At 35.2% G+C, this 22,815-nt stretch overlaps 1 protein-coding gene across 2 annotated transcripts in view; it reads right to left on the reverse strand.

The window, feature by feature from the left end:
- Positions 1–22,366, reverse strand: part of ADAD1 (adenosine deaminase domain containing 1) — a 55,871-nt gene extending 33,505 nt beyond the window's left edge. Inside the window, exons 1-7 of one of the 2 annotated variants that reach the window (XM_032633108.1) lie at positions 22,195–22,366; positions 21,259–21,447; positions 18,936–19,103; positions 14,214–14,281; positions 9,497–9,623; positions 2,647–2,770; positions 678–815 (exon numbers count right to left, since the gene is read on the reverse strand). In XM_032633108.1, the coding sequence (XP_032488999.1) occupies positions 678–815; positions 2,647–2,770; positions 9,497–9,623; positions 14,214–14,281; positions 18,936–19,103; positions 21,259–21,447; positions 22,195–22,366 (986 nt within the window). Of the gene's footprint in view, positions 1–677; positions 849–2,646; positions 2,771–9,496; positions 9,624–14,213; positions 14,282–18,935; positions 19,104–21,258; positions 21,448–22,194 lie in introns of both variants that reach the window. The other variant, XM_032633107.1, reaches the window with a different exon arrangement.
- Between the last annotated feature and the right edge of the window lie 449 nt (positions 22,367–22,815).

The raw sequence follows: 22,815 nt of genomic DNA on the forward strand, positions 1-22,815 counted from the left end.
AACACTACAAAATTAGAGAATGAAAAAAAGAAAACTGACAATTTATATCCAAGATTCACCTCCAACAAAATATGTTAAAACAGTAAAATCTAAAATTATTTTTCTTGAGGTTTCTCTCAAGAGAAACACTCACCCTTGTTTTCAAAGGTGTTACTGGAAGGCTTTTAAACAAACTATAAACCGCAGTTATCTCTAGATGGTTGGATTGAAGTGAATTTTACTTTCTTTTTTGTGCTTGCCTGTGTTGTTCAAACTTCATGCTAACTGATGCTACCCATTCATCAAGATAATGAAGTTTTGGCCACAGACTGACCAGAAGAATAGACTGCATTCCTTAACTCCTGTGTTAGTATGTGAAGAGTGTATAAATCCATACTTCCTAAAGTTTATGAAGTATTACAACTAGAAAGGAATAGAAGATTTTCAACAGCATCAAAAAGAGAGCAGTGAAGTACATGGAATACTTAAGTAGTAGTAATGGACCAGACTGAGTGGAGGGAAGGAGAAAGACTTTGTGGTCTTTCAGCCTTCAGGCTCTTGCAGCCTACAAATAACACCTCAAGGCTGGAGGAAGAATATGGATAGATATGAATTTACTTGTTCTTTTGTTGTATGGATTCAGAATGCATGATATGGCCATCCTAGATTCCTTCAAAAACAGCTTCCATAATACTTACAATTGTGACTTAATCTGGGCTGATCCTTTAGGCAACTGGTTCATATAGAGATAAATGTTGATATTCTGCTTGAGAGTGAGTAGATTAGAAGCTGGTTCTGTACAAAATATTGATTTTTCCAACACAGCAGGATTTTTGCTGTAGAAGAGTAGAAGTTGTCTATAAAAGTACCTAAAATTAATGAGATAGAGCTTAATCAAGTAAGAAAATTTTAAAATGAAGTATCTTAAACAAACATTATATTCATGTTATGAACAATGTCCCTATATGCCAAAAGTTTTGATATTGATAGGAACTTGTAAAATAATCTTAGCCTTACTTAATGAAGAATTAAGTCCCTTGATAAGTCTTCAGTTAGAGCCCAGTCTGCCCAGTGACCTGCCTTAAAGCATCATTCCTCGACTACCACTCCACTCTCATTTCACATTAAAGTACTCAACTATCATTTTCTGCAAAAGACCCATTTCTCTACTGATTCCTCCCTTCTTTCTTAGACAGCTCTGCTCCCAGCCTCCTAGGTGAAGTATCAATTTTCTGCTTTACTTCTATTTTCCCTTCCATGCCAAAACAGGCAGACCACAACTGTGGTTCCCACTGCTTAGTGGTTCTGAAGACAAAAACACAAGAGCGTAGGAATAACATAACAAAGCCTGTAAGTTAAATTAAGAAGTGAAATAGATTTCCTGAAACTACTAATCAAATCAGAGGACAAATACTATTTTGCTTATTTAAAAAACCATGATTTTAATCCTATCATCAGAAATATATAATAAAATATTAAGCACCAGTATAAATGACAGTGCCAAGCATGACAAGAAATAAACACAAAGAGGTAGTTTTAAAGGGGTCAAATAATTCACTAAGCACCAAGGGGGATGGGAGGACAATTAGTTGCATTACCTTCATGGACTTCCCAAAATCTTTCCTTTTAAGATTATAGGATTCTTTCCTTATTATTAGAGATATATACTTAAGTTTTTCCGATAAAATAATACATGTAAATTTGTTTTAAAATACTCCAGTAAAGAAATACCACCAACAAAAAGTGAGGGTGCATAAATTAAATAAGATCAACAGAATCCTAATAACTGGATATGCTAATAATTGGATATGATCATTGGGTATTGGTATCAGAATGCTGACAACTGAATGATGGAATTAATTATCTGATTCTCACTTTTGTTTGAAAAATTCGATTAAAAATGTTTTATAAAAAGTAAACTTAGTGACTTAAGAGAACAAAAGCTGGTAACTACTGCAGGAGGTAATGCTCATGTCCCACTTTTCATGTTTTTACAGAAAAGGAATTCCAAAGATTAACATTCTTGGTTTATTTCTCTACTATCTGCTAATTATGCCTCTTACAAGGAGCAGAGTGACTGATAAGTTTGGAAAAAGAAACTAGGCATCCTCGCTTTAGCCCCTTTCTCTCTTTCTCTCTGAGATCTGCCAGCCTAAAAAATACTTTATCGACACTCTGCTATATCGTAAACATTGTACAGACCTCATGAGTGGAAACTCATTGATTTCTGCCTTTGGATAAGTATGACTAATTCAGGGGTGAAATATTACCAAGCCTACTTGGTCCAGATCTAAAGCTATACTCTCCAATTACTTTTATCAGTAATAAAGACAGTATTTTTCTCTTAAAAAAAAGGTTGTATGACTCTTAAAACTGAGTTCATAAGCTCTTGATAATAGAAGCCACTAAAATTCATAGGCTAGACACTGAAATTACCATAAGGTTCCAAAAGTGACAGGAAAATATCAGATGGCTTGGATAAGTAAGAGACTGCCATACCCTTAGCTCAATGATGAGTAAAATTCCATTTGTAAATAAAGACATATATATGTGATTGCTTTAGGCTAAGAGCATTAATATTTGATGGCATTAAATATATCTGTTAAATATTAACAGATATATTTATATATATTTAATATATTTAATTAAATATATTTGTTACCTTACCTAAGGAGAGATCTCCTTGCCGTAACAACAGCATGAGTATCATGCAACACTCTTCCATTTGGCTTAATGCACTGACTATAATTGTATTCACCTGTGCCTATAGCTACAACTTCATGCTGTCCAGCTGAAAGAAAAGGTTAACAGTAGCAGGTTATTTTTACCTTCCTCTTCCCTATGTTCAACCTCCACCTCTTTCTTACCATTTTTTTTCCTATTTATATTCAACAAACTTTTATTTGAGCATCTAGTAAATGCCTGGTGTAAAAAGAAAGTAGGTTAAATGAATTAATTACACCGGTAGTTCAATGAAAAAGTCTACCTTACCATTTTAAAGTTAGTAAAATATATTGACCAAAAAGTTGGAAAAATAATTCCACAATTTCAAATAAGAGTTTGAGAGTCTTCTAGGAAGCAAAATTTAAAAACTACTTCAATAATATCACAATTTAAAAGGCAAATGTTTTATATTATACTTTATCTACATTTCTACTACAATCAACAGAATCATTTTTTGCTGTACTCCATTTGAGATTTCTTTGAAACTCTATGCTCAGAAGATAGTTTTTTCCTTTCACCTCCTACCTATGTGGCCTTTCTATATCCTAGTTGCTAGATCATTGTTTTTCTCTAAATATTCTTCTCTGAGTACCTATCTCATGCTATAGTTTACCTCTGTGTTGATGATTTCAGAAAATCTCTAGTCTTAGTCTTTCAAAGTTCAGTTCCACATCTGCAACTACCTAAGAAAGGACTTCCATTAATTCCACAAAAATTGTTGCGGTCCTACCAAATACTAGGCAGTGAAATAGATGCTAGGAATCAAATGCTGATTAAGACAGGCCCTCATGAAGCTTCTAATAGGAGAGAAGAAAAAAAGACTAAAATCACAAATTGTAATAAAAGCTTTGAAGGAAACAGATACACGGCTAATTTAAAGAATATTAGGAGGAAAGATTACCTCATGAAGACCAGTTGCAGAATCCCTCCTTATGAAACTGAAATTTAAGTTTCATTACGAGTGAGCAGCGAAAGGAGTGGGGTAAAGGATTCCAGTAAGGTCCAAGAAGCTGAATTAGGGGCTCTGTTACAGTAGTCCAGGTCCGAGATAATGACTTAAGACTCAAATGATGGAGGTTAAATGAAAAAAAAGGAAGATCAGACCTGAGATAGAGTTTGAGGATATAATAAACAGGACTTGAAGATAAATTGTAAGATGTTAGGGGAAGGGATAAATAAGGGATGACTTAGATTTTTAGCAGCTGGATGGATGCCATTTACTGAGATAAAGGCAGCTGGAGGAGTAGGATTAGATGAGAAAAGTAAAAATGTTCTATTATCTCTAATGTATTGGGTTGGCCAAAAAGTTCTAGTATGGGTGTGGGGGATGGGGTGATATAAGGGAATTGTACAGTGTCAGTGTAAGTTCTGGAATGGTGATCTATGTTCTGAGTTATAATGGGCAGTAGTGTAGCCAAGAGCTCAGCTTCTTTCTCTGTAACTCAAACTGCAATGTTTCAGGGAGATACTAGAGTTTGATAATGTAGGAAAAAGAGGGAATAACCAAAAGAAGAAATTCACCAAGATGCAAGAGGAAATGGCAGGCAAGCCTACCCTGTCCTCCACTGGGCTCACAGCCACCACACAGGGTCTGGTCTTATAGCCAACTGGGTCAGGGGCCAGGCCCGCCTACCCACATGCCCAGAGTCGTAGGCCCCACCACAACAGAAGGGCACACACATTCTAAATAGAGGGCACCCCTAGAGTATACAGCCCTGGTGACCAGAGAAGAATGTGTTGCTGGGCCCCACAGGATGTCTCCTACAGAAGGCTACTTCTCCAAGAGGGGGAAATGTAACTGAACTACCTAACACACAGAAATAAACACATAGAGAATTGGGCAATACAAAGAGACAGAGAATTATGTTCCAAACGAAGGAATAAGACATAACCTCACAAAAAGAACTAAATGAAGTGGAGATAAGCAATCTACCTGATTAAAGAGTTCAAGATAATGATCATAAAGATGGTCACTGAAGACAGGAGAAGAATGGATGAACACAGAGGTAGAAAATATAAAGAACCACCAAACAGAGCTGAGGAATACAATAACTAAAATAAAAAATACACTAAAAAAATCAACAGTAGATTAGCTAGTACAGAGGAACGAATCAGCGATCTGGAAGACTAAGTGGTGGAAGTCACCTAAGCTAAAGAGAAAAAAAAGAACCTAAAAAATGAGGATAGTTTAAGACACCTCTGAAACAATACCAAGCATACTAACATGTGCATTATAGGGGTCCCAGAAGGAGAAGATAGACAGAAAGGGGCAGAGAACTTATTTGAAGAAATAGTAGCTAAAAACTTCTCTAACCTGGGGAAGAAAATAGAAATCCAGGTCCAGGAGTCACACAGTCTCAAAAAGGTGAACTGAAAGAGGTTCAAACCAAGACACATTACAATTAAAAAGGAAAATATTAAAGATAAAGCAAGAGAATAGCAGAAAGAGAAAGGCAACTAGTTACATACAAGGGAACTCCTATAAGACTTTTAGCTGACTTTTCAGCAGAAACTTTGCAGGCCAGAAGGGAGTGGCACAATATATTCAAAGCAATGAAAGGAAAAGAACCTACATGAAAGGAAAAAACCTACGGTAGAGGATACTCTACCGGACCAGGTTATCATTTAGATTTGAAGGAAAGATAAACATTTTACAGATAAGCAAAAACTAAATGAGTTCAACACCAAAAAATCAGCTTTACAAGAAATGTTAAAGGGACTGCTCTAAACAGAAAAGATCACAATTAGAAATATGAAAATTACGAAAGGAAAAATTTCACTGGTAAAGGCAAACATACAGTAAAGTTGATAGATCAGCCACTTATAAAATTAGTAGGAAGGTTAGAAAACAAAAGCAGTAAAATCATCTATAGCCACAACAAGTAGTTAAGGGATACACATGCCAAAAAGATGTAAAATACATTAACCTTTGGGGGCAGTAAAAATACAGGGTGATTAGAATGCATCTGAACTTGAGAGATCCTCAACTTAAAAGACTCACATATATATATATATATATATATATATATATATATATATATATAAAACCGATAATACAGATACACACACAAAAGAGGGAAAGGAATTCAAACACAACCACTAAAGACAGTCATCAAATCGCAAGGGAAGAGAGCAAAAGAAGGGACAAAAAAGAACTACAAAAATAACCTGAAAACAAGTTAACAAAATGGTAATAAGTATATATCTATCAATAATTACTTTAAATGTAAATGAACTAAAAGCTCCAATCAAAACACATAAAGTGTCTGAATAAGAAAACAAGATCCGGGCTTCCCTGGTGGCGCAGTGGTTGAGAGTCCACCTGCCGATGCTAGGGGACACGGGTTCACGCCCCGGTCCGGGAAGATCCCACATGCTGCAGAGCGGCTGGGCCTGTGAGCCATGGCCGCTAAGCCTGCACATCCGGAGCCTGTGCTCAGCAACGGGAGAGGCCACAACAGTGAGAGGCTCACGTACCGCAAAAAAAAAAGAAGAAAACAAGATCCACATATATACTACCTACAAGAGACTCACTTCAGATCTAAAGACACACACAGATTGAAAGTGAAGGGGACAAAGGTATTCCATGAAAACAGAATGAAAAGAAAGCTGGAGTAGCAATACTTATTATCAGACAAAACAGACTTTAAAACAAAGACAGTAAAAAGACAAAAGAGGACACTACACAATGATAAAGGGATCGATCCTAAAAGTATATATAACATTTGTAAATGTAAAGCACTCAACATAGGAGCACCTAGATATATAAAGCAAATATTAATAAATGTAACAGGAGAAACTGACAATAATACAGTAATAGTAGGGGACTACACCCCACTTACATCAATGGCCAGACCATCCAGACACAAAATCAATTAGAAAACGCCGGTTTTGGATAACACATCAGACCAGATGGAATTAAACATATATGGAACATTTCATCCAAAATAGCAGAATACACATTCTTTTCAAGGGCACGTGGAACATTCTCCAGGACAGGTCACATGCTATGCCACAAAATAAGTCTCAATAAATTTAAGAATATTGAAATCATATAAGGCATCTTTTCCGACCACAACCCTATGAAAATGGAAATCAATCACAAGAAACAAAAGCACAAAAAAGCACAAACAGGTGGAGTCTAAACAACATGTTACTAAACAATCAATGGATCACTGAAGAAATCAAAAAGGAAATAAAAAAATACCTGGACACAAATGAAACTGCAAACACAATGACCCAAAACCTATGGGATGTAGCAAAAGCAGATGTAAGAAGGAAATTAAAACAAGTCTACTTCAGGGCTTCCCTGGTGGTGCAGTGGTTGAGAATCTGCCTGCCAATGCAGGGGACACTGGTTTGAGCCCTGGTCTGGGAAGATCCCACATGCCATAAAGCAACTAAGCCTGTGTGCCAAAACTACTGAGCCTGAACTCTAGAGCCCGTGAGCCAGAACCACTGAGCCCACATGCCACAACTACTGACGCACACCTAAAGCCCAGGCTCCGCAACAAGAGAAGCCACTGTAATGAGAAGTCCACACACCACAATGAAGAGTAGCCCCCACTCGACGCAACTAGAGAGGGCTGGCATGCAGCAACAAAGACCCAATGCAGCAATCAATCAATCAATAAATAAATAAAATAAACTATAAAACTTCTAAAAAAATTAGAAAAAAAGAAGTCTACTTCAGGAAACAAGAAAAATCTCAAATCAATCATCTAACCTTACACCTCAAAGAACAAGAAAAATAGATATAGCCAAAACCTAAAGTTAGAAGAAAAGAAATCAGAAAGATCAGAGCAGAAATAAATGAAATAGAGAATAAAAAAAAAACAATAGAAAAGATCAATGAAACTAAGAGTTGGTTCTCCGAAAAGAAACAAAATTGATAAACCTTTAGCCAGATACATCAAGAAAAAGAGAGAAGGCCCACATAAATAAAATTGGAAATGAAAAAAGGGAAGTTACAACTGACACCACAGAAATACCAAGAATCGTAAGAGATTACTCTGAACAATTATATGCCAATAAAATTAACAACCTATAAGAAACAGATAAATTCCTAGAAACATACAATCTCCCAAGACTGAACCAGGAAGAAACAGAAAATATGAACAGACCAATTACTAGCAATGAAATTGAATCAGTAATTAAAAAACTCCCAACATACAAAAGTCCAGGACCAGATGGCTTCACAGGTGACTTCCACCAAACATTTAGAGAAGAGTTAATACCTATTCTTCTCAAACTATTCCAAAAAATTGAAGAGGAGGGGTCACTTCCAAACTCATTCTATAAGGCCAGCATTACCCTGACACCAAAACCAGACAAAGATACCACAAAAAAAGAAAATTACAGACAAATATGCCAAAACACAGATGCAAAAAAATCTTCAGCAAAATATTAGCAAACCAAATTCAACAATACATTAAAAGAAGGATCATACACCATAATCAAGTGGGATTTATTCCGGGGATGCTAGGATGGTTTAATATCCACAAATCAATCAATGTGACACACCACATTAACAAACTGAAAATTAAAAAGCATATTCATCTCAATAGATGAAGAAAAAGCTTTCAGCAAAATTCAACATCCATTTATGATTAAAAAAAAACTCTCAACAAAGTAGGTAGCAACAGAACATACCTCAACATAACAAAGGCCATATGTGACAAACCCACAGCCAACATCATACTCAATGGTGAAAAGCTGAAAGCATTTCTTCTTATATCAGAGGAATAAGATAAGGATACCCACCCTCCCTACTTTTATTCAACATAGCATTGGAAGCCCTAGCCACAGTAATCAGACAAGAAAAAGAAATAAAAGGAAAACAAATTGGATCAGAAGAAGTAAAACTGTCACTGTTTGCAGATGACATACTATATACAGAAATCCTTAAAGACTCCACCAAAAAACTATTACAACTAATAAATGAATTCAGTAAAGTTGCATGACCATGCTCAAGGACTGGAAGAAGTAATATTCTTAAAATGACCATACTACCCAAGGCAATCCACAGACTCAATGCAATCCCTATCAAAATATCAACATTTTTCACAGAACTGGAACAAATAATTGTACAATTTGTATGGAAACACAAAAACACCCAAATAGCCAAAGTGATCTTGAGACAGAATGATAAAGCATGGAGGTATGCTCCATGATTTCAAACTAAAGTTGACCCTTGAAAAATCATATATATCTTCTCCCCACCTAGGTCACAAAAAATCCTTAAGAATAAGAACCAAATATCAAATTGTTTTTGTATCATCAATAATATTCAGAGATGAATATAAAATTCAAATCTGTTTAATTAATGATCAATCTAGAACATTACAGGATAAATAAAAGATAAAATGTAATTGGAATCACATCATAATATTCACAGGAAAAAACATAGATTCATGATTTTTCACTTTAATCTTTTATTATTTGAAAGTGAAGAAAATGTTAATTTTTATAGAGTCTCTCTCGATATTTGTTATAATGGGGTTAGATTTCAAGATGGTAGTGACTCCAACACAGTTACTGATTAAAATATTAGGTTATTTTACCATTCTGCAGTTCTCTATTGGTTCCTATTCAGTATACTTTATCTCTACCTTTGAGAATCTTTGTGTTTAATAACCCACACCTACTAGAAAGGGCCACTTCAAATCAATGCAGCACCACTGTCAACAGGGGCAAAGATAGTTAATTAAAATATTACCATAGCGTAGTTCAGATCATTAAGTTACTTAATAGCCTTTGTACAAATGAACACATCCCAAGTACTTGCACTTACCTCTTTCAATTATAAAAGCAGCTAATGAGTTGCTACATTTCAGATACTCTGAATGATTAGAAATTAGTTGATAAAATGTTTCTTTAACGATCTGTGAAATCTTTGCAAACTGAATATGTCTCCCTTCTAGAAAAAAAAAATCAAATGCAATATGAATTTGAAGAACACTGTGCTTTCTCCCAGAGGTCTCTATTATTCCTCTTATAACCTTTCAATTGAATGAGTTAATTTATAGAGATATATAAGCAAATTTATAATTTATGTCATGATTGATTTTAAAGTATTCCATTCTAAAAGAACACAAGTTATTGAGCTTTTTGGATTCTTGTAAAAAGATGTATAAGTATTACATATTAGAGGATTACTAATTTATAATTGATAAAACATTCAAAAGTCATACAGGACACAAGACAATTCTCCGTTGTATGGGATTGTCCCACATTGCCTGACAAGCAACATCTCAATGAATGCCAGCAGTCTTCCCCAATCACTGTGACAATCAAAATATACTCCTAAGTATTTGTCCCACTGACAACCACTACAAAGCACTAAACACTTAGACTCTTGATATAGTTCCACATTCGCACTAAAAAAAAAAGTCCCAAACTTTGAAAGGAGATAGTCTGAAGTAATCAGGATTACCATAGAACAGTTATAACCAAGAATAGACATCAAAAGTCACCCATGGACCTTTTTAAAAAACTGAAAGACTTGAGGTTCTGAGATAGAGCCCTGGCCATCTGTTGCTCTGTGTATGTATGCTTGTATATCCCCAGGGAAGAATCATTATTCTAGAGAATGAGAGGTTGCAGAATCACTTAATATAGTATTTCTCAAAGTTTAGTTGTTTACTAAACACTGATAGTTCTTGTTAGTTGCATGATAGTTGCTAAGTAGTCTATCAAGTGGTTCGCAGTCCACTATATCCTCAGAGGAAAAAAGTAAATGAAACAATTTTGCTCTCATACCTTGCATATATATGAATAGTATAACTATATTTTTCACAGAAATTCTTTTTACCTGCTTAATAATTATATTAAAAAGGCACATAAATGATAAAAATTTAATGTTAGTAGTCTCAGCTAAGACAACTCATTTCAGTAAGGCCATTTACAAGTTTTTACTTATATTTGTTAAACTTGAATTTTTCTTTAATATTGTTAAAGCTCTCTTAGCAAAAACATGTAAAGTCACATCAAAAAGAGTTAAAGAACATCATAAACACAATCAGAAGAATGAACTACTTGCTACATTCTTTTATCTAACCACAAAGCATACAATGAGAAGGTGCAAATTATTATAATTGCATGCTAGCATATATTTCATTTAAATTAGTAAAACCATCATGTGGTGTAAAAATTAGCTTTTGGTGCTTATGCAGTAAAACTATGACTGAGAAGTACTCAACAACTTGGCTCAGCTTATTACCAAAAGCTTATGATACAGGAGAAGCGTATTCATTTGATGATAGTATAAAGTTAAACGTTTTTTTCCCACTGAAACAGCAATATAAGAGATGTACATTCATAAGTCTCCCTCTCCAAATGCAACCACTATTACCAGTATGGATATTTTGATAAACAAAATATACATCTAAACATACACTAATTAAAAAATAAAAACTGGGGCATGCTAAAATCCACTTTGCATTTACACTAAGTTCTCTACATACGAACCTTCAAGTTGTGAACTTTCAAAGATGCAAAGGTACGTTCATATGTCCAATTATGTAAGTTAGTTCATGTGTCTGTCATTACACTGTCACGTGTGTGCATCCTCTACAAGTGGTTGTGCTTTTGTGTACTTTACTGTACAGTACTGTATACAATAGTACAGTATATTTATTTCAAGCCTAGGATGTCTGGAAGCAAGTGTAAAAGCAGCGGTGATGTAGCTGATACTACTGTACTTTTCAAGGTACTGTATTGTAAGATTAAAAATGTTGGGGCTTCCCTGGTGGCACTCTGGTTGAGAGTCCGCCTGCCGATGCAGGGGATGTGGGTTCGTGCCCCGGTCCGGGAGGATCCCACATGCCGCGAAGCGGCTGGGCCCATGAGCCATGGCCGCTGAGCCTGAGCGTCCGGAGCCTGTGCTCCGCAATAGGAGAGGCTACAACAGTGAGAGGCCTGCATACCGAGGGAAAAAAAAAAAAAAAAAGTTTTATTTTTTTGTGTTTGTTTTTTATGTATTATTTGTGTGAAAAGTATTATAAACCTATTACAGTACAGTACTATATAGCCGATTGTGTTATTTGGGTACCTAGGCTAACTTTGTTGGACTTATGAACAAACTGGACTTACAAACACACTCTCAGAATGGAACTCGTTTGTATGTAAGGGACTTACTGTACTTGGTCTTGGGCATCATTCAGAGGTAGTGCTACCCTCCTTCTTCTTAATGGTTCCATACAATGAATGCACTGTAATTTATTTAATCATGTCCTATACAGTTAGCAATTATTTTGTGCAATGATATAGAATAGAAAAATACACTGCAATTAGTACTGACAGATCAAGAATTATGTCTGTGGCAAGAGAATATTTTGCTGCATATTAAAAACGTTGCACCTGAATATCATAAAGAATGTTTGGAAGTTAACAACGTACTGATATAGCTCTTGATCTTAACTGGTGTTGAAGGAAATAACAAATGTTGTGAGTATAATCAAATCTTAGTTACTAAGTGTATCTCTTACTAGCATGCATATGAAGGAATAAGGAGCAAGTGCAATACTATTTTTCCTATACATGTGCGCTGGTTGCTGAGGAAATAAAATGTTCTCACAAACTATTGGAAGTGAAGGATGACATAAAAACATGACATACATGATGCTAATTAACACCAGTTCTTTGATTTCCAGTTGCTAATTTCAAGTGATCTTTAGTATCATAAGTAACCTGAACCTATCTTCAGAGCCAAAATATCACTATATTAAATGAAGATACACTCTAGTAAAAATATGGCAAAGTAGACAGGCTGTGAAATGGTGATACCCTCCATAACTAGCCCAACAGGACCTGTTCAGGAGATTTTTATGTATCTCAAATCTTTTTTTCTTCAAAAGTGATAACATCCAACTCCCGTGTTTACCTATAAGCCTGATAATGATGTCTGTTCTCCATTTCCCGACTAAAAGAAAACTGTCAAGTTTTAACTTTTTAACTCCTTACCTGAGCCTACCAAACCTGACTCTACTCATGTATTTCTTTAAACATACCGTTAACCACATACTCTTTCTTCCCCATAGATTGGTGTGTTTACTCAGGGTAACAGTAGTTTATATTATTTGCCAACCCGGGATTCTTTTTAACTATTCATTAAAAATGTCCACAGAGGCTGAAAAGAAAGACTAGAGTCCCTTCTCATATTAAGAAATCATTGCTGTTGGACTGACCACTCACTGTCCTTCTGTTCATCAATTCCTATGACTATTAGGGTAAATGACTATATCTGACTGACTATATTTAACTATTGGTAGACTTTGACTTTTGAATGTGCCCATTTTCCCTGGTCTGGTCGTTTTACTCCAAACAAGCACACAAATGCAGCTTTTTTTCTGTCTCAGAAAGACAATGGAAAACCAAACCTGAAAAGGCATAAATCCTAATCCTCAGACCTGGGAAACACAAAGAAAGAAATGCTGTTCTTCACTTTAGTTGCACAAACACTCTGAAATCTGAAGTGTTACTATTATGTAGGCAATGTAGAAATTAAGGATAATTTCCTGCCTTTCAGGGGATTCACAATCTAATGGGAAAAGTATACAATAATCTACATAATGTTGAATATAATAAAATGTTAAAATAATGGTAGTTACTATTTAGTGAGCACCTACTGTGTGCCAGGCACTGATCAAGTTTTTTTTTAAATGCATAAATTAATTTAATCCTCACAATAACCCTATGAGGTAATTATTGTTGCAGCTATTTTATAGACAGAGAAATTAAGGTGTACAGAGAAGTAACTGGTCCTAGGTCACATAACTAGTGATTTCAATTGCAGTTATAGTTTTCTTTGGGCTTGAGTGACAAATAACTAACATTAAAAGAAAGTGAATAGATTAGTTGAAATGAATACCCCAGCCATCAAGCACCAGAAAGCCACTGGATTTCATTAATGACCGGCCCACCGAAGCAAAGAGTTCTCAAAAAAGCAGTTATATGATATTGATAAGCCATCTCTTTATAGGAAAGAAACCACTTCTTCAATAGTTCCTCTCCAATTTTATTATCTCTCTAATTTTTAGCAGAGTATGGAAGGAAATACTCATCTTTGTTGAAGTGTGACAGGTTTGAATAATAAAATACTAATGTACATTTTCATACCTATGCATATTTTAATTATATGTTGTTATAATTTTTAATTGGGTTAATCTTCTTTAAAAATTATCATAGGGGCTTCCCTGGTGGCACAGTGGTTGAGAATCTGCCTGCTAATGCAGGGGACATGGGTTCGAGCCCTGGTCTGGGAGGATCCCACATGCCGCGGAGCAACTACCGAGCCTGCACATCTGGAGCCTGTGCTCCGCAACAAGAGAGGCAGCAACAGTGAGAGGCCCGCGCGCCACGATGAAGAGTGGCCCCCGCTTGCCACAACTAGAGAAAGCCCTCGCACAGAAACGAAGACCCAACACAACCAAAAATAAATTAATTAATAAATTCCTACCCTCAAATATCTTCTTAAAAAAAAAAAAATTATCATAAAGGACTTTCCTTCCATAATGTACTTTTGAAACATATACTGGTTCAGGTGAAACAATAGGTTCTGCAGGGATAGGAGGGGGACCTGTAAATAAAACAAAAACATAAGGAAAAATGAAACATCAAATGTTCCAAAGAGCAGGTATCATACTACTCTGTAATAAAACAGCAATCCAAGAATGATTATCTTTTCTGTATACTTCTGCCAACTCTAGGCCATCTATTATCCATTAGCTCAGCCTTGCTAAATGTCTTTCCTATATTGAAATCAATTCTACAAACACCAAATACCTTTCTGGGTGCCCTATTCTTATGCTACTATATAGCTTGCTTTGTAATAGATTCAACATTCTGAAAACCGGTAAAAATGAAACCCTGTTCTAAATGCTTATGAACAATTTTATATTTACAATAATACTAGGTAAAACATTTAAACTTAATATTCTACCAAAAAGTTAGTAAGTAAAAAATTACCATTTTAATGCTATTTTATCAGAGTAGTTTGTAGGGGAATACTTCATTCAAAGTTTTCTAAGCTTTTAGTCCCATTCTTTGCAATAGCTTTCCAATTTGGTTCCCAAGTTGGGAAATCCAGGAAGAACAAGAAAAGAACATGACACTAAACTAAAGTGATAAAAGATCAGGAAAGCTTAAATGAGAAGGGTCCAGGAGCAAAGGTTCAACTAAAGTAGTCAATATCTCTCAAGAAATCATTCATAAAGACAAAGAAAGAAAATAGAACTGCTACTCTGGACCTCATTTTGAGTAAAATGAGAAACTGGTTGTAACATAGAAATTAGCAAAGAAAGACTGACAATGTCATCTTGGGGTTCACATTAATTAAGTAAATGTTGACTATAGTTAGATATATACACTCTGGACTTTAAATAAGCAGAACTTTAAAAACTCAGAGAAAGATGGATTTTTTCCATCTACTCAGTGAGGATCAAGTGAAATGAAAACTAAAGATATTAAATCCTGTTTATCAAGCACAAATGCTTTCAATAAATAAGAAAATGTGACTGTACAAGTTGGTCTGCATTTTGAAACACCATATACAGAGTAATCTTGAAAAAGATGAACAAAGTTGGAGGACTCACACTTCCTGAATTCAAAACTTAATTACAAAAGTTACATTAATCAAAACAGTGTGGCAATGGCATAAAGACAGACACTTATAGACCTATGAAATAGAATAGAAAGTGCAGAAATAAATCCTTACAAAGGTGGTCAAATGATTCTCAACAAAGGTGTCAATACCATTCAATCGGGGAAAGGACAGTCTTTTCTACAGATTATGCTGGAAAAACATGATATCCACATGCAAAAGAATGAAGTTGGACCCTCAGATAACCCTATATACAAAAATTAACACAATATGGATCAAAGACCCAAATGTAAGAGCTAAAACTATAAAACCTTTAGAAGAAAGCATGGGCAAAAAGCTTCATGACATTGGACTTGGCAATGATTTCTTGAATCTGATGAAAGGCATAGGAAACAAAAAAAATAGGCAAACTGGACTTTTTCAAAATTGAAAACTTCTGTGACTCAAAGGCCACTATTAACAGAGTAAAAATGCAAATCACAAAAGAGGGGCAAATATTTGCAAATCACATATCTGATAAGGGCTTGTTATCTGGAATATACAGAGGACTCCTAAAACTCAAAAGAAAACCAAACAACCCAATTCAAAAATGGGCAAAGGACATGAGTATGACATTTCTCTAAAGAATATATACAAGTGGGCAATAAGCACATGAAAAAAATGCTCAACATCACTGGTAATTAGGGAAAGCAAATCAAAATCACAATGAGACATAATATCACACCCATTAGGATGGCTACTATCAAAAAAATGAAGAATAGCAAGTGTTGACAAGGATGTCAAAAAATTGGAACCCTTGTGCACTGCGGGTGGAATGTAAAAGGGTGCAGCCATTATGGTAAACAATACAGCAGTTCTTCAAAAAAATTAAATACAAAATTACCATATGATCCAGCAATTCCACTGCTGGGTATAAAACCTGAACAATTGAAAGCAGGGTGTCAAAGAGATATTTGTACACCCATGTTCATAGCAGCATTATTTACAATAGTCAAAAGGAGAAGCAACCCAAATGCCCACCAACAGATGAATGGATAAACAATATGTGGTATACACATATAATAGAATTATTATTCAGCCTTAAAAAGGAAGGAAATTCTGACACGTGCCACAACATGGATAAACTGGCTAAGTGAAATAATCCAGTCACAAAAGAGACACATACTGTATGATTCTACTTAAATGAGGTACCTAGAGAAGTCAAATTAATATAGACAGAAAGTAGAATGGTAACTGCCATGGGCTTGGTGGAGGGGGGAATGCAAGTAACTGTTTAATGAGTATAGAATTTCAGTTTTGCAAGATGAGCAGTTTTGGATGCACAAAAAAGTGAATGTACTTAACACTACTGAATTGTACATTTAAAATGGTTAACTTGGTAATTTTTACGTTTTAAATACATGCATTACAAAAAGTTTACATTACTTTTACATTATTAAATGATTTTTTAAGGGATATTGAACTAAAATAAACACAGAGCCAGATTCTTAAATCACTGTGTCAAAAAGTGTTAGATTTTCAAAACCTAACATAATATCATTAAGCATACTGCTCTTGAAAAGAGTCAGAGCAAAAAAGTATTTATATGGTTAACAAAAAACTAAGAATATACTTTTAAAAACACCATGTACAATATATGAAAGAAGATATACATGAAAAATAATTCTGATGAGTTCAGAATTTTGAAAAAATTAAAAATAAGTTTTTAAAATTTTACATTATAAATAGGGAGGAGACTAGAAGAACAAATATAACATTAACAGCAAAGAAAAGAAATAAATACTCAATACTTATCTTCCATATCTCTTCACAAGGAAAATAAATAGTTAAACTCAGTTGTCTAGGACAAACATTTTACAGAAGAAAATGTAGTTCATTATAAGGGAAAAGATGACCTAATTGAATTATTTCCAGGCTCTATGCCAAGAGAAAACCTTTTATTAAAGAACTCTTAGTCATCATTAAGGAACTATTGGCACTTTTTGAGAAAACAATAGTGAATATAAAAGTGGCATCAGTGCAGATGGGAAAATGCTACTTTTTCACAAAAAAGGGAAAAGATAAATGTTTAGAAACTAAAAATTGTGGCCCACAGGGCAAAAGATTTGCTAGCCCTAGATAAACATTTTGAAAACCCTCAGGGGAAATGCATTTTTCATGATAAGCCAATCATAAATATCATTTTCTGATAATTAAATTAGATGCGTGGGAAATTCTGTAGATATATTTTAACTTGATTTCAACTAAGTATTTTAGTTCCTTGAGGGTACAGAATGAGTCTTATTTGATTCTAGACTCCTAGTATTTACCACAGTCCCTGGAAGTTATCACAGTCCTAGTATTTACCCTAGTACATCTTCAAAACATAGATTTATTGATTTGAATGCATGTGACGGTTGGAAAGAAACAGGGAAAATATTGCTGGGGACATACCTAGGTGGGTTGATAGCTTATAAAATAATCACATATAAAGAATTTCCATTGATAAACTGCCAGCATGGATAAGACACCAAAATTATCATATCCAGCCCTAAAAAATTAATAAATCTAAAAAATAGTGAACAGAAATATGAAAATTAACAAAATACTTTCCTAAGTACTTATTTAATCCAAATTATCAGTATTTTGAAAACAATGAGAGAGACTACACATCAAAACAATAATGGTTTTAATTAAACAACAGAAAAATTAAAATATATAGAATAAGAACTGAACTTAGAGAAAGAACAAAATGACCTTAAGGAAAGTATTACAAAAGAAATATTAAAATTAATAGGTTATAAACAAACAAAAAAAAGCCCAGTCATAAGGTGATTTGAATTTAACTAGAATTTATTGTCACTGTTTAAATCAAATTTAAATGTTTTTATTTACTAAAGTTGCCTCATTTACAGCTAAACCAAAATGTAATCTAACATGAATGAAATATTGACAAAAACTGGTTACTATGCTAATGTATATATTCCTCAAATTGATTAATGTGTAATAAGAACCACTGTCATTTGATTATGTTACTGTTCACCAGGCACTGGTTATAAGTTTTACATCCATTATTTACTGAATCCTAATGACAGCCATAGTAGGTATCTATCCTTGTCTCCATTTTTCAAATGATGAAACTTAGGTTTAGGAAGCAAACAACTTGTCTTGTCCAGCGTCAATACTCAATCCTGAGCAATCTAATTCTGGACTTTACACTCTCAACCTATTTGCTATGCTACCTTAGGCCCTTATTTTCTCAAGTAACCCTACCATTATCGAATTTAACATAGGCAAACTTCACAAAAATTGCATTAATAACCTCTACATATTAAGTGCACAGTGTTAAGTTCATAGTAAGAATCCAATAAATTACAGAGAAAGCTAAGTTTCAGGACTCAAACCCATCTACAATCTGACAAGTTATCAGACAGTTCAGCAACATGTTTACATCTTTGGTGTTGAAATATACAAGAGCATTTTAACTACTATTAAATAAGTTAGCAATCGGCAACGGAAGAAAATTATTCAAATCCTGCTACTTCTATCTTGTAGTTGCCAAGTAACTCTTCATTAACATAAATCTTTCAGGTGACACTTTCTGGAAAATGATACACTTTATAAACACTACTTTATAATCAAAAATATTTACCTGATGTTTCTGAAATTCTTGGTTCAGTTTCATCCAATTGTAGAAGCTCATCAAGAGCTAATTTTGCTGCATTGGATCTAGACTCCTTTTTATTTTGTCCCAGTCCAGTCTTGTATTGAATACCATCCACCACAGCACAAAAAGCAAAATATGGTCCCATAACATTACCTTGAAAAATAACTCAGAATGAATGCTGTAATACTTCACAGTATGATCTTGCAAAAGATGTTACATAGAAAAACATCCCAGTACAACTGTAGAAAACTATCTCAGCCTACCAGTTATTCTGCAGAGCCAATACAGGTTAAAAGTAAAGCGGAGTGGGCCCCTGAACTAGTTCTGAGGAATCCTTCAAGCAGCCAGTTTGGCTCCAGATTCAGCATGAACAATAGGGCCAGCTTAGAGTACACGTCACACACAGAGTGACAGTGCCTTGTATAATTCCTGGCAATGGTAAGCATCCCAATATCTATCTAATGACCAATGAGAGGGAAGATGTGGAGCCTCTGGCAACATGTCTCTTCTTTCGAACTTCAATACCAATGAAGCTGAACAACTCCTACACTCCGAGTGCCCTGATACTCTTATAAGCTCCGGAACAGAAGGAATCCCTTTGAAAAAATCTTATGTTTCTATCAGGGAGTCACAATAAGCAATCCAAGCCATCACAGCCTTACGGTGTGTGTGGGGGATTTACAAGGAAAACCAAACCGTAAATAATAATAAGAAAAGATATGCTAAAGAACTGAACTGTCCAGTCACCCAAAATTCCCGGAAAAATTACCTTTACACAGTTACATTTACCTAGTTTTCATATTTGCCTGATGAAAAATGAAATGGAACCATCTTCTAAATTTACAAGCCAAAGATTTTTCTGGTTCAAGTTTTACTTGGTATTCAGACTATAGGAGGCCTTTAAGAAACTTAAGTCTCCACTCTGGTTACAAATGGCTACATACAGTGTCACTCCACATAAGCCTCATTATTATTGTATTATCTTGTCTTCTTACATATTCCATTAACTTCTGGGTTTTTCTTTAAGATGTACATCAAGAATTTAGAAGCAACTCCAGACTGCATCAGGGTAAACTATTTTCCTCCTAACATCTATGACCTCAGTTTCCCAAATTCCTTCCTTCGTGATCACCTGGGTTCCAATCCAAATTTAGTAAACCTGAGACTAGTTTATATTTTTTAACAAGTGGCCCAGATGATTCTTATTTGTGAGATATTATGTGTCAAATTTGTTAATAAGTACTGTGTCAGAGTGCTGAGACTTTAAGCTTCATCCTGTTTCTACCCCAGGTTCTCAAACTTGATCATCTAAATCCATACTAAAAAGCTTGTTAAAAAATACTGACACTCTGGTTTTTCTACCAAATCTACTGAATTAGATTATTCAGCTAGTACTATGCACATAAAATGAACATCATTAACAATCACTGGATTGTGTTTTTGAGTTTTTACTTTGTTCAACAAAGAGTTGCCCTGATAAGTTTTCTTCATACTGTGACCAATAGTTTACATTTTCCAAGGACAGTCTGAGAAGAATGGCAGAAAGCTAATTACACAGAAATTCAGTCCATAGTATTGATCGTATGAAGTTATCCAACCTACAGTGATAGAACCTAGGAAAACTTCACTTCATTATTAAGACCCTATTTTTGTCACCTGTTAATTTTCCTAATCACTAGTCATAAGGTTAAGAAATCAGAAACTTCTTTCCATCTTTTACTAATCTGTACTCCTGTAGCCTTCCACAGGCCCAATGTGCTAACAGATTCTTCTGGCAGGGGACAGTTTAAGAGAGAATGGAGAAATTTAGTCAAAGACAAGTTTGCAGACAGAGAATCAATCAGGTAACTGCTATTTTCCCTTATACTTTATAAAAACTAGGTTCTGAAATATAAATTTCAGAAGCCAAATTTGACTATAATTTTCATTAGGCATCATCACCACAGAATACTCATAAAATCATCAGAGTCCAAATATTCAACATCCCTACAGAAGTATACTTATGCTATAAGAAGTACTTACAATTGAAAATAATCTACAAGGCTGATGAGATTTAAACTAGCCATACACAAAAAATTAAAATTCAGTATTTTAGAACTTTTGTATGAGTAAATTTAGAGGCTCAAAAGGCTAAAGAAGTATGAACGTAAAAATTTCTGAAGTACCCTTGTCAAGACATACTAGCAATTATCTAACCCCGACATTAGGCAAATAAATAAGATAATCAAATTTTGTACCACTTATATACTGTTTTCAATAGGAAAATATTTTCTAGTACTGGAACAACCAGATACAACTTCGCACTTGCCTGTTGTTACTGTTTCCTTAAGGTCAAACTGAACCCGCTGCATTTGCGCAAACTGGTGCAAGGCTGATACCGGATTTATCTCTCCATGCTTGTATTTCATTATAAATTCCTTAGGTATTTTTTTTGGAGGAAGGAGAGGATTTGAAATAGATGAAAGACCTTTGGAGAGCAATGGTTCTGGAAAATTACCTAAAAATAAATGTTTACGCTTGTCAACTTGGTTAAATTAAAAAGAATAAGACAAGCAAAAGCACCAAACCCTTTCCTAAAATGGAAGGTGTTCCAGACACATTTAGTCACATGTGTTTTTCATTAACAATGAGTTTCTACTACTAAAGAAGTGTAACCTGTTACTGTATATATCTTTTAGAGTACTATTTTGCAAAGTACTATCATTGTCATATAATTAAGTGATATCAAAGAATCCTAGAATTTCAGTGATGTCAAGGTCTTCAGAGGCTCTCTAAGCCAGTTTTATCCATGATGTCACTAAGGCCTAAAATGTATTAAGACAGATTTGGGACTAGAACCTAGTTTCTGCTTCCCATTCACTATTTCATATTACCTTTCACGTTGAATTCAATCAAATTTTTTGTGTGTCTGTCCCTGCTTTACCCTTAACACTCTACTGAGTGATATGTGGAATAGAAACCAGTATAAATCCAGTCCTCTCTCCTGAAGGGGATGACACAGCCTCACCTCAAAAAGGCAAGACACACTGGAAGTGGTTGTACACCCAGGTGGTAAAGATTAAGTCAGTAGCCAAGGGAAGGACTACTGTGCTGGGAGTCAAATCCAAGTTTCAGTCGGGACATGGCCACAGGTAAATGGATATATATCCAGGAAACATTTAAACCGGGGGCTCAACAAAACTAACTGGCCATCTCAGAATCTTAAAGAACGTAGGCGTTAGTACAAATGTAAAGGAGTTTGTACCCGTCACTTGAGTAACCTTGGATGTCATGTTCGACAGGCTGTAACTTTCCGAGGAACATCCTGTGGGTGTGGTTACCGTCTGGGCTGATGGCTGAACTGCCAAGTTCTTTTTCAGCATCTGGGCAAAGCTAGGGACCCGAGAACTCTGAAACCAGTCATCGTGGCCAGACATTTTCTCACCTACAAATTGTAAGAAAGTTGGCAGAAGACAAAAAAAAAAAAAAAAGTACTACGCAAACTAAAAATACCCTGAAATAAAAACCAACCACATTCCCATAAGCGGCCTTTACACACACATGACAAGCGCTAAACCTCTAACTGATGTCACGGCTGCTCTGTGCCTACAGTTTTACGGGTGACAAAACTATCTCTCCTAAATCCCTCCCCCAAAGCACTACTACAAAGAGGAAAGAAGGGACGAAGTGGTCCGTGGTGAAAAGCCCTTCCTCGGGTGTCAGGAAAAACAACAACAACAAAACGAATACATTTGAGACCCGCAGCGGCCCGCCCGTTGGCGGCCTCCCGAGTCTCAGCCCAACACCCACTCACCAAAATTGTCCTTCTTGCCCTGCTGGCCAGACCCTGCCGGCGGGCAGCTCTGACGGAGCCGCAGGCCGGGTG

Source organism: Phocoena sinus, chromosome 5 (genome assembly GCF_008692025.1).
Source record: "Phocoena sinus isolate mPhoSin1 chromosome 5, mPhoSin1.pri, whole genome shotgun sequence".
Classification (NCBI taxonomy): domain Eukaryota; kingdom Metazoa; phylum Chordata; class Mammalia; order Artiodactyla; family Phocoenidae; genus Phocoena; species Phocoena sinus.